At 46.8% G+C, this 13,187-nt stretch overlaps 1 protein-coding gene across 2 annotated transcripts in view; it reads left to right on the forward strand.

Annotated features, from left to right (window-relative positions):
* The window catches only part of TULP4 (TUB like protein 4), a 224,321-nt gene that overhangs the window by 187,119 nt on the left and 24,015 nt on the right, over positions 1–13,187 (forward strand). For both annotated transcript variants that reach the window (XM_082669193.1, XM_082669194.1), the window contains exons 7-9: positions 2,424–2,590; positions 11,514–11,738; positions 12,870–13,104. In XM_082669193.1, the coding sequence (XP_082525319.1) occupies positions 2,424–2,590; positions 11,514–11,738; positions 12,870–13,104 (627 nt within the window). The remainder of the gene's footprint in view (positions 1–2,423; positions 2,591–11,513; positions 11,739–12,869; positions 13,105–13,187) is intronic.

The raw sequence follows: 13,187 nt of genomic DNA on the forward strand, positions 1-13,187 counted from the left end.
CTTTTCTGAATTTTCTGTCTTTCATGGAGCTAAAACAAAAAGGTAGTCATCATAAATTCTCTCATATATTTAGTGATCCAAGCTCTACTTTTGTTCTAAAATTCTGTTTTTAAACCTTTTAACCAAGTTTATTAATTGCATCAGTACCTGCCTCTAGTTCTGCCGTCCTGAACTTCGTTCTCTACCAAGTGTCTGACCGAAAATATCATAATTACCACTCAGTTCCTTTGTATTCTTTGTCGGGTGAGTTTTTCAAATTTTTCACCATCTTGGAAACTACCTATGGAAACTTTATTTTTTATTCCTTGGATGTACTCTTTTGTTCTCTATCAAACTAAATTATATTGGAGCAGCCCTTCTAACACAGTCCCACAATGGGCATGAGAGGATTGGGAACATGAAGGTGAGGTGACTTGGGGAGGCGACCCAAAGTACCCCTCCCAAATGTGAACGTTCTTGACTTGAGTTTTATCCTAAAAATACAGGCAAATTTAGCATCCTTGTGATGACCTAGCTAGAAATCTCAGTCTAATCTCAAAATGTTTTCAATCATTTATGCCCTCATGACACGAGATGCTTTTGCACTGTCTTCCCAATTTCAGAAAGTTAGGTGATGTTTCAGTAGATTGCTGTCATCCAGTAGGTGCTGCGTGTAGGCAGTTCCTCTCTTCTGTCTTGGTTTCAGAATATTTCAGTCTTACGTGTGGTATGGACAGCAGTCGTTTTTTGAAAATTTGTTTATTTTTGTCCACCGCTTTATGGGATATGTTAGTAAATACTGGGAACAGGTCGCCAGGTGCCGTCAAAGATGGCTCACCGCAGCTTCTTCCACCTGCGGTAACCTGTCCCATCACGGACAGGTCGGTCGTTTGACTCGCAAGGTGCAGGCGGTCCCTGACTTACCGTGGTTCAACCTGGGGTTTTTCAACTTTATGACGGTGCAAAAGCGATATGCCTTTGGTAGAAACCGTATTTTGAATTTTGAATTTGGATCTTTTCCCAGGCTAGTGACTTGCAATCCCATCCTCTCTCGTGATGCTGGGCAGCGGCAGCGAGCGGAGCTCCCAGGCAGCCCCGCGATCACGAGGGTCAAAACCCGATACATTTAAAACCACTCTGTACCCGGACACTTTGTTTTTCACTTTCGGTACAGTATTCAGTGAATTACGTGAGCTATTCAACACTTCATTGTAAGACAGGCTTTGTGCTAGACGATTTTGCCCCAGTGTAGGCTAATGTAGGTGTTCTGAGCACGTTTAGGGTGGGTGAGGCTGAGCTACGATGTCCGGTAGGTTTGGTGTATTACATGCATTTCCAGCTTACAGTGGGTTTATCCAGATATAACCCTGTTGTAAGCCAAGGAAGATCTGTAGAGCAGAAGGGCCTAGTATTCCTTTTTTCCTGTCTCGAAGAAACATCATCAGGGAACTTTTCCAGCGAAGAAAGGTGACTCCTGGTATTCCCCAGTTTGTCACCAACACTGTAATCTGTGTCATGTGCACAAGAGCTTACAGTGCTGGACCCCTCGTGGTCTCCACGGCCAGCCCTCCTTCCCACCCCTGCCCACTCCATTTTCACTGCAGACTCGTGGGGTTGGGGGGACTTTGCCTTGCTGACGTTTGCTGAGGAAGTTCTGCCTTGAAGAAAAATCTGCTGAGTATCCCAGCTTCGGGGAATTCTGTTTATCACACAGTGGACTGTAAACTGCTTCACCTCATTTGGGGTTTTTACCCTTTATTGTGACTTTCGTCTTTCTTGAGGACGTAGCGGGGAGGAGGGGAAAAGGCTATTTCCCCTCTACCCATCTTAGGCTCTCAGACCAGGCCCTGTAAGTTAGACTGACAAAAAACTGATTGACCAGAGATAAACACACAGAAGCTTAACAACACCTGCACTGTGTTTACCTGTGGAAGCACAGAGATGAGTAGCTCAGAGGGTTTAGATAGCATGTTAACAAAAGAACAATACATTTTTTGGAGAAGTGACAAGGAGAAGACTTGAAGTTTCTAGGACAGCACATTGTGGGCAGGTAATTATATGGGGGAGCTAACGGAAGATAAGGGCCAGTTAGTAAAGTTTGTTATGCAGATTCCGCTGGTGTTGATAATGGTCTAGCGTTGTCACCAGTGGTTCATTTCTGTCCTTCCTGGTGGGGAATGGGTAGACACCTTCACAGATTTATGTCCTGCTTTTAGGCAAGTAGGGGGAAGGGAGAGAGCTTTTCTTCTATCTGCTTCTTCTCCATCGCCTTCAGCTCTACGTAATTCTCATGCCAATGTGGCATATCTTGGGGTGCACACTCTGTTATCTTTCAAGGAAAAATAATTCAGTCATGAATTCAGACTCTGACCGAGCCAGAGCATCTTTGCAGGGAAGCAAGGGTCCCACCCTCGTGCTGACCGTTTTCCTCTTTCTGATTTCAGAGGTGGTGGCCCAGTGGTGCACGCAGGGAGACCTCCTGGCAGTCGCTGGCATGGAGCGCCCGACCCAGCTCGGTGACCTTCCCAATGGCCCTCTTCTGAAGAGTGCCATGGTCAAGTTCTACAATGTTCGCGGGGAGCACATCTTTACACTGGACACGCTTGTGCAAGTAAGGATGTGTGCCAGACACCCGGCCGTGCCTCTGATGTGTTACTTTGCACCCACGCTCCGTTAAATGCTCGTGAGCTGATTCTACTCACTGTGATTATCTTTGACAGATTTTAATCTTTTGTTGACCTGAATTAAATTATGGGGTATAGACCAGAAGAAGTAAGGGAAAAAGAAGTTTTTGCCTGTTAGCCAAACCCATTTCCATTCCCAGACGAGTGCACAGTGAGTAAGCAGAGCGAGCTGGTGTTTATCATCATTCTGAAGTAAAAATCAGAAACTCGCAGAGAAGTAAATGCTGGATTTACATTTATTTACTCTGATTTTGTTTGTTACGCCAGTAATGTACTTTTACAACTAAACTAAATTATTGTTAAACAGTAAGGAAAAAAGCTTAAAGGTGTTTAAGAAAGTGTGCACACGTGGGCCCCTTTCTATTTGTTTTTATCTCCCAGAAAGCTTTAGGCCGCCTCATTTCTGGTCTGGATCGGTTATGGTGGAGGCAGAATTCCACTACAGTGGAGTGGAGTGGAGTGGAGTCTGAGAGCGAGTTGATGGTTGATGGGGGTGACAATAAACTAGGGACTTATGTCCTAACCTTACCCAGCTCATCAGAGAGACAGGTATACCAGGTTTGGGGAAATTTGTAATTAGGTGCAGGCATTAATTATTTAAATGTATCTTTTTTTTAAATTGTAGTAAAATACACATAAAATTTACTGTCTTAACCATTTTTAAGTGTATTACATTATTTTGTAACCAATCTCCAGAATTTTTTCATCTTTGCAAAACCGAAACTGTCTATACCTTCTTGTTTCTCTGAATTTGACTGTTCTACGTACCTCATATAAGTGGAACCATACAGTGTGTGTCTTTTTGTGTCTGGCTTACTTCACTTAGCAGAATGTCCTCGAGGTTCATCCACATCGTAGCCTGTGTCAGAATTTCATTCCTTTTTAAGGCTGAATAATATGCCATTGTATGTGTGCACGACGTCTTGTTTATCCATTCATCCATCAGTGGATGTTTGGTTTCCTTCCAGCTTTTGGCTGTTACGAATAATGCTGCTGTGAACAGGGATATACAAATATCTCTTTGAGTTGCTGCTTTCAGTTCTTTTGGATAAATGCCCAGAAGTCGAATTGCTAGGCTATATGGTAATTCTGTGTCAGACTTTTTGAAGAGCTGCCATACTGTTTCATGGTGGCTGCACCATCTTACGTTCGCCCCAGCAGTGCACAAAGATTCCAGCTTCTCCACGCCCTCGCCAGCACTTGTTATTTTCTGGTTTTTTGATGATAGCCGTCCAGATGGGCATGAGGTGTTATCTCGTGGTGGTTTTGATTTGTATATCCCTGAAGATTAGTTATGTTGAGCATCTTTTCCTGTACTTGTTGGCCGTTTGTATATCTTCCTTGGAAAAATGTCAGTTCAAGACCCTTGCCCATTTCCTAATTGGATTGCTAGTTTTTTTTGTTGCTGAGTTGTCATAGGATTTAAATGTATCTTTTGACAGTGTAATATGTTCTGTGGGCAGATAAGCGTATTTGTTTGTTCGTTTGTTCAAGCACCCAGCAAACATATTTTGAGGGGCTCCTACGCAGCTGGCCCTGAGCGCAGAGCTCTGCGTGCTAGTGCATAGAACGCGATGCAGGAGCCCTTCAAGGTAACAAGCTGAAATCAAGCCCCGGCCAGAGCAGGACAGCGTGGCTTTAAAGTGAGAGTCAACGTTGCCCAGGCCGCCTCTGCAGCCCCGAGAGGCAGAAGTGGTACAGGCTGCCTGAAATGAGGAACTGGAGAGATTCATGTAGCAGAGAGACCAAAACTGGAAGGAATTCAGGGAACTGCGAAGGATGGTATAGAAATGGGCAGCCAGGGAACCTTGGTGGGTAGCATCTGCTCTATGACCTGAGACTGGCAAGTAATATAAAGTCGTAATAAGGCATGTTCAGGAAGAAATGATAAACACAGGATGGGAAGCTGTGCTTGGATAGGAAATGCAGATTCCTATTTTAGGAGTGAAGTAGTTCTAGGCGAACCCAGGAAGAGCTCAAGTGGAGCAGAGTTGAGGCCGTTAGCATGAGGCCAAGGTGTGTGGCAAAATAAAGGTAGATATTGGAGTCCCTATGGATTTGGGATTGAAGGAGAGATTACCTTGTTTACACAGTAATTGTTACCTTACTGCCAGGGCATTGCTTAATACCTCTGGCATGTGTTACACTTTTCTGTTTATTTGCCTTATTTTCTTAAAGTCAAAGGCCACGGTTTGTTCATTTTTCTGACCTTCACTGTGCTTAGAATGTAGTAGCAGCTTGACGGCCTTAACCATTGCAAAAGTTCTCATCAGCTATCCCATGAAATTAACATAGGTCCTGAATTTAAACCATTTGAGGCCCAGGGATAAGAGAGGGGCTTGGCTCATCTTCCTTTGGAGAAAGCTATTCACACAGTGTCTCAGCATTTTAATAAATTGTTGACTCTTTTTTCATTTGAGGGTCTGTTTCAGCCATTGGAAAAATCACCTCAATAATATAAAGTTAAATAACGATGCTACTAAAAACCAAGTACAGTACTGCTTATATGTAGCACCAACTTAACTGTCGTCTGTAATGATTCTAGAATCACATGTCTGTACTGTGCCATTCAAGTTGTCCAAAGGCAGGAACGTTTTTATAGCAGGAAGGAAGTTAGGCAATTTATTGGGCTGTTTATAAAAAGAACTAAATGCAGTTTAGATTGGCTAACTTATTTCCAAGTTAATGAGATTGTAGGTTATCGCGTACAAAGCCGTTGCCCAGCACAAACTGGCGGCAGCCTCATTTTAAAACTGATTCTCCTGAGTTACTCACAACAGCAATGCCTGTGGCTGAAGCTCCCAGAAGGAAATACACTGTAATTTATTTTCTTTTCCTTCCTGTCATAATTTAAAAGTCTAGAGTTGATCACACTAGGTGCTATCTGTAACCATCTACATGTAATTGCGTATCTGATCCTTTGACCACAGATTTTGAGGGTTAGCACCACTGACGGAAGTTCACAGGCTTCGGTAATTCAGGTCTGTGTGTTTTTTATTTGGTTGGATGGTTGGGTTTTTTGGGTGGGTTGGTTGGTTTGTGTGTGTGTTTTAGCTTTATGAACTTTTTTTGCAATAAAGGCAAGTTGGTGGAGTTGCCTTATATTCTGTAAGGTTCAGGTGTTGATGTAAGATATTTGGGTAAAAAATTAAAAGAGGAAGATGGTAGGTGTGGGAACCGAAAAATCAAGTGACGGAGTGCATTTACGGTCATAGACTTCCGGCTCTTGAAGGAAAATTCTTTAGCAAAACTATTTTTGCCTTTTTTTTAATTGAGAATTAATTGTACCTGTTCTCTCAAAGCTGCCACAGGTGTGTTTTTCCCATTGTTTGCTGTAAGTAGCTGAGAAAGTCCCTTCTGGGCTGTCTGCTTATAAAATACAAGAACGGCATGTTCTTTCAAAACGGAGATTTGGGCGACTGAATCCTGAGCTAGCTTTTATTACTGCAGCTTAGTTGGTGGCCAGATCATTGTAACTTAATATTCAAAATTGTCCATGGCTCCAGCCAACACAGTTTTACGGTGAACAGTCACCACCTTGGTCTATTTAAAAGTGAACTCTGCTGGAAGGCTTTCCTCCTGTGTACTCGCCTGTACAAACATTAAACACCCCCTTCTACCAGGGGCTGTGAAACATTTGAAGTGCATTTCCTCTAAGACAGAGATCCCCACCTTCTTCCTAGGGGAGCTCAGAAAGGAGGGAAAGCAATTGGGAGACAGGAGACCCCTCTGACATTCCCGGGTTCTCACTCCTCGTCCCAGGGCTCCATCAGCCAGCAGCTGCGTACCTGGATGGCCTCTTTTTCTCTCTCTTGGGCCAGTGTAACTGGTTTGACCCTTTTGTTGTCTCTTGACTCTAATCCTGCTTGAAAAGCTTATCTTTACCATGGAAAGGACACCCCGCTTTTTATTCCCTTTTAAACTTTTCGAGGACTCCGCGCAGCGCACTGCTGCACACAAACGGTGGTGTGGTGAGCAGGCTTTCAGGTCCAGCCACAAGCGTCACCAACTCACTCATCTCAGGCTCTGCTGAAACTTCCTGCACGGAAGCTTTCTCTGCTCCCCTGTCTGAAACGATCCCGTTGCTCTGCCTCTAGCCCCTTATTCTACCGTTGTTACCTCGTAGCATTCTTCACTAGCTGACACCATCAGGTAGTCCGTCCCTGTCACAGAGCCTGAGGCACTTCTCTCTCCCCGTCCCCCCTCAGAGCGTCAGCTCCGTGAAGGCAGGGAGCTTCTTTTATTCCGCGTCAATCCCCAAACGCCCAGCATGTGTCTGGCCCACTGCGCACATTTGACAGGGATTTACTGACTGACCGATCGACAGCTCAGGAGGCGAGTACGTGATTGGACGGATGCATGGCACGGATCGTGTAGCAGCAGGAGATGAGGTCGTGAGGTATTTAGCGTCTCTTTGCGTGCATAAGGGGTTGAAACAGGCCGTTAACCTTCCATGATGCTGTGGCAGCGGAACTAGGGTGAGCAGACTAACCTGCTTTCCTCGTAAGTAGCTGGCGTCTGACACAGAGAGAGGGACAGCCTGACTGTCCATTGGCCGCTCCTCTCGTACCTCTCCGGCCCAGGGACACCTGGCATCAGGCCAGCAAACTCACCAAAGCACCAGGTTCCCGCCACACGGATACTCCCCGAAATGCAGCTCGTCGTCTTGCCCTTCTGCCTTAGATGTACGTGCCGAATACCTACACAAATTAAGTTCTAGCCATCGGTTCTAAAAATAGTCATTTTGTGCAATTTGAGAAAGCGATGAAGTCCACACATTTACAGCTGGGTTTCTCCCTAGCAGACCGGCAGCTGTTCAAAAACAAAAACATTCATCTGCGGGAGTCGCGTCTGTGTGCACCCTCGCGTGTTCCCAGGTTCGCTGGAAGAGAATGTTTGACACCGTTCTCTTCCGCTGCAGCTAATCCTGGTGGGTGGGATGTGCCTGGGGAAGATGAGCTTGGACGCGCTCTACCGGGGGCAGTGAGCAGGGGATTCCTGTTCTACCTGCAGCGACGGGTCCCAGGGGCCGGGGCTGCTGAATCGGGACGCCCCTACCCTGTGTCTGCGGGCACGTGTGTTTACCACCGCCTTGATTCCTGTCCTTTCTGAGAAAACGGCAAGCTTGTACTGAGGGCTTTGCAGGCTGGAGCGCCAGTAAACAGCACAGGAAGATGAGCACCGGCAGGAAATGAGACTTGTAAAAAGTAAGATGACATGTAAAAAACTGTAAAAGTATAAGCAAGGTATAAAAGGATTTTGTTGTGTTGTTAATTTTCTTATTTATTTATTTCCAGTTTTATTAAGATATATTTGATATGGACACTTTGTAAGTTTGAGGTCTACGACGTCTGGATTTGCTATACGTATGTATGGCAGTATGATTACTGCCGTGAAGTTAGCTCTCAGCTCCCTCATGTCACATAATTACCACTTCTTTTCTGTGGTGAGAACATATAAGGTCTTCTCTCTTAGTAACTTCTAGGTATTTGTACAGTATTGTTAACTGTAATCACCATGCTGTGCATGGATCCCAGGTAGTAGGACTTCCTACGGGCTTACAGGACTTACAGGGATCCTGAGAGGTCATGGCCCTACTTACTGGCCTCAGACTCAATGGTAACTATGACAGTCAACTTCCCCATGTCAGTGATACCTCAGCGTCTTCAGACAAGAGTATCAGCTTTCACTAGTTGTAAATTTTTCCTTACTTTTCTAATACAGCTTTAAGATTTATTATGGCAAAGGCACCAGTATTTATTTTGCTACTTTATTATCTTACGTGGGGCATATGCTGTAAAAATAAATTCAATGAGTGTGATTTCCCCCTTTGCTGAAATAAATAAATCATCACTGACTTGGGCAAGTAAGTGAATGCTGTACCGTACTGTACTGTACTATAAATTCCTAGTGGTAGTGGTCTTGTCCTGCTCTTAGAAAAGGGGGTTTCCTGGTCACCTTGCTCCAGATAACAGGTCCTTTGAGACCCTGCAGGCATCACTTCTCCAGGCCAAATTATTCCAGTTCTTTTTTCCCGGGTCTAGTTTTCAGTCCTTTCACTCCTCCTTGCTGAGAATTCTCAGTTTTCCTCATTTCGCGATGCCGGGTGTGGAGGGCACAGCCCTTCCTCCACCTTCTGCTGCTTCGCGCTCACCCGGCAGCGCCGCGTGGCTGGGTTACCGCCGAGCGCGGGCCCATGTGACCGGGGGGCTCTTTTCTGCCACAACGAGTTATTCCGGTCATTGTCCCCTCGTGGTTTATGCAGCTCGTTTCTCCTCTTATCTGTTGCCTTTTCTACACATCCGTTGTTGGGTCTGTTTGTGAGTAAAATAGCCTTGACCAAGCGGATTAAGGGGAGAACTGTGGGGAGAATTGGGGTTCGTGACTGTATTTGTGGTTGACAGAGAGGCAGCGCGTTGTAGTAAGATGAGCATAAGCAGCGGGGTTGGGGGATGGGTGAGAATGTGCTCTCCTGCTGATCAGCTGTGAGTTACGGAGCTCTCTTAGTCTCAGTTTCCACATATGTTAACTGGGAATAATGATGCCTGTGTGGCAGAGTTGAGAGGATTAAATGAGATAATACGGGTGCTTATTAAGATACCTTAATGTGCAACTGGAATGTAGTTAGTTTTTAAGACCTGATTGTTAATTTTTGTTAAGATGGGTAGTGATTATACCTGTAATTATAACAGATAGGATCTTTATCTGTTTATAGACTTGAAAGTCTATAAAGTGGTTTAAATTCCTTTTTACAAAGCTATAGCATACTTATCATAATGATAATCTTATAGAAGACCCTCCCAAAACATGTAATCAGCTGTTAACACAGAGGTAATTACTATGAAAAGCAAACCAGGAGGAGGGAGGGGAAGAGAGGATGAATATATGTGTTCTTGCATTGTGACCACTGGGACATCAGGTAGATGGATTCAAAACTCATGGAAAATTGGAAGAAAGAAGTGTCTGGTATTTTTGCAGCCAGTTCCAACCGAGTCAGATTGTGCTAATTGGAAACGGTTCTTCATGATTTGAGCTGTAGGTTGTAAGTATTATCTTCGGAGACTTGGGGGTTGGCAGGGCAATTTGCAGCTTTAAGATCAAGCATGATTATGCTACCAATAGAGCTTTGTCCTAAACTGCGCTTACGGGGGGTCGGTCATACTGAAGAAACTCTCTTCGTATATTTTTTATGTGTCGTCTGCCGTGTCTTCGGCAGTGATTATGTCTTGCTCTAACCTAACAGTTTCCTCTGTGGGGGTCTACCCTCTGTGAGGGATCCTTTTATAAGGAGGCCCTTCTTGGAAGTACTCTGAAGCCCCCAGACTGAGCTCCAGGCCCTGTGACCCTCCTCCAGGGGACTGCGGCTGTGGTCCTACCCTGCGGCTGCGCGCGGCCTCGCCATGATGGAAATGAAGTTATCTTCAGCCTTGCATTTTTGTTTTGAATTCGAAGCCAGGATTAGCTGACCCTGGAGGCTATTTTAAGCAAGTGTCTTCATGTGTTTCTTTTATCTTGATGCCTGTCACTAAAGTGTTGTGAAACTTCTCTTCCTGTTTCCTATAAAAGATCTGGTATCCCCACTTCTGATCTTGACTTCATTAAATTGGAACTCCGCCTGTCTGGACCAGAGTGAGCGAACCCTCTCGCTGCTCTCCGTCGAGACCCTCCGCCTCTTCCTGGGCTGACCCTTCCTAGATGGCGCCCCTGAGCTTCGGAGTCTTTTTCCCAGTGCAGCCAGTTTCTAACTTGCATATTTGGATTCCAGCCTGCCTCTTCAAAGCCAATAATGGCCACAAACCCCTAGAGCAGCTGCCACAGGAACTGTGTCCCTCTCTCTCCCCTTTCCTGCCCCATCGGCTCAAGGATGGCTGAGAATAACAGTGATTGAATACCTGTGGGTTATCACCTGTGATGAGTCCCAGACGCACTCTGATTTCTTTCATCTCCTTTAATCCTCACAGCCCCCTTTTGACTCATGAGAAAGTATGAGACTTGTATTATTCCCTGGGTCATGAACTTGTGACTCAAATCCAGTGTTGATCTGACTCTGAAATGTTCCGTATAGGGACAAAAGGGAAGGGCCATCTGGTCTACCTCTCCAAGCCTTGGAAACTACCCCTGTTACTTGAGGATCCAGGTAGCCAGAGCCTCAGTAAGGAATACGGGTTACTGTGTACCGCAGGCTGTTTGCATCTCCTGGCAGAGATGTCATTATATGGAGCTAGGTTAGGTTTTATGTCACCAAATTAAATGAGATAATACATGTAAAAGAACTTGGTAACACTATTCCGGTGCTTTGTGCTCTGGCCTGAGCATCTAACTACTTTTCAATGAAAATACCGACTTTTTTTTCCCTTAATTAATTAATTTTATTTTTGGCTGCGTTGGATCTTCGTTGCTGCGCGCGGGCTTTCTCTAGTTGCAACGAGCAGGGGCTGCTCTTTGTTGCGGTGCACAGGCTTCTCATTGCGGTGGCTTCTCTTGTTGCGGAGCACGGGCTCTGGGTGCGCAGGCTCAGTAGTTGTGGCTCGTGGGTTCTAGAGCGCAGGCTCAGTAGTTGTGGCGCACGGGCTTAGTTGCTCCACGGCATGTGGGATCTTCCCGGATCGGGGCTCAAACCCGTGTGCCCTGCATTGGCAGGTGGATTCTTAACCACTGCACCACCAGGGAAAGGCTGAAAATGCCGACTTTTTATAATGTAGGATTTAATATCCTCGTCTGTGCTTTTTAAAACCAACATTCTAAAAATCTGTTAGATCATTTTATTTCACTCGACACAGAGAGCGTGATCTTTCTTTGCTTTTCACAAGAGCAGAAGCTTACACACAGTCTCCCTTCCCTTCCCGGCAGCGCCCCATCATCTCCATCTGCTGGGGACACCGGGACTCTCGGCTGCTGATGGCGTCAGGACCGGCCCTGTACGTGGTGCGTGTGGAGCACCGGGTGTCCAGCTTGCAGCTGCTGTGCCAGCAGGCCATTGCCAGCGCCCTGCGAGAGGACAAGGACGTCAGCAAGCTGACCCTGCCCCCCCGCCTTTGCTCCTACCTCTCCACTGCCTTCATCCCCACCATCAAGGTAAAGCCTTCCCCCTGCTCCTTCTTCACCCTGCTGGCTGCCTGCCTGCCCCGGAAGGACCGCCGGGAGGAGGGCGGAGTCAGGGAGATGGGCGAGAGGCCCAGAGCAGGACCACAGAAGTGGTGCGGCTCCCCAGAGTTCTGCCGTGGTCCTCCCTGTGTGCTGTCTGTCCCTAGCGTTAGTGTCCATGGGGGACTCGCCTTGTGTGATGGACGTGAGCTTTCTTGTCGTAAAGGCAGTATTCCGAGCCTGACTGCCGTAGCCTCCCGACGGTCAGTCCGTCCGTTCAGTCCTGACTTGCGGGCAGATGCTGCCATTGTTCCCACATGAGACAGCGGGAAACATGTTCCTAGAAGTCAGGTAACTCGCTCCATCGATAGTTACGAAAATGGTCGGGATTGAGCCCAGTTCAGTCCTAGGGCCTGCCTTCCTCACCACTGTGCTGAGGAAGCTGACCGCTGCCAGCACTCACTGTCAGCTGTCCTCTATACGGGTTGTAACCCAGAAACTAGTCTGTTCTCAGTGGGAGTGTGTGGAACATAGCTGCCAGTTGCTGTTCAAGGGTGGGTTTCCTCCTTAGCCTCTGGCCCTCTGCACCTTAGGTTCTTTTCTGTATTCTCTTTTTTGTTTTTTATCTTTGCTTCTAAGTATCAGATTGGCTTGTTGGTTACTTTTTTTCTAAAACGTCAGAGTTTTAGAACCTGTTATGATGTTTTTTTTCTAGTTGGTTTACAATCTTGGTTTTGCAATAGTGGATTCTCCACCCTGGCTGCACGTTGGAATCACCTGGGGGAGTTTTTAGAAAATGCACATGCCCAGGCTTATCCCCTGGAGATTCCAGTTTCATTGTCTGAGGTGGGATCCTGGCTTAGGTATTTTTTAAAAGCCCCCAGGAGATTCTTTTTTTATTCTTTGGTCATACCATGCAGCTTGTGGGATCTCGGTTCCCTGACCAGGGGTTGAACCCGGGCCCCAGCAGTGAAAGCGCCGAGTCCTAACCGCTGGCATTCTGACACACACCCAGCGCTGCGAGTCCCTGTTTCACGGCACATAGTTAACCCTTCCTGAGCTGCAGCCAGTGCAGAGTATCAGTGGTGCCCACACTCGCTTCCTTCTGTGTCCTGCCTCCAGCCCCCAATTCCAGACCCCAGCAACATGCGAGACTTCGTCAGCTACCCGTCGACCGGCAGCGAGCGACTGCACTGCACCATGAAGCGCACAGAGGACGACCCCGAGGTGGGCGGCCCCTGCTACACGCTCTACCTGGAGCACCTGGGCGGGCTCGTGCCCATCCTTAAGGGGAGGCGCATCAGCAAGTTGCGGCCCGAGTTCGTCATCATGGACCCGCGGACAGATGGCAGATCAGGTGGGGCCCCCTCCCCCGGAGGCACTGAAGCCCTGTCGGGTGTGGTTGTGGAATAGCCTTCCTGGCGAACTGTGCGGAGGGGG

Source organism: Grampus griseus, assembly GCF_964374135.1.
Source record: "Grampus griseus genome assembly, chromosome: 13".
In the NCBI taxonomy this organism is placed as follows: Eukaryota; Metazoa; Chordata; class Mammalia; order Artiodactyla; family Delphinidae; genus Grampus; species Grampus griseus.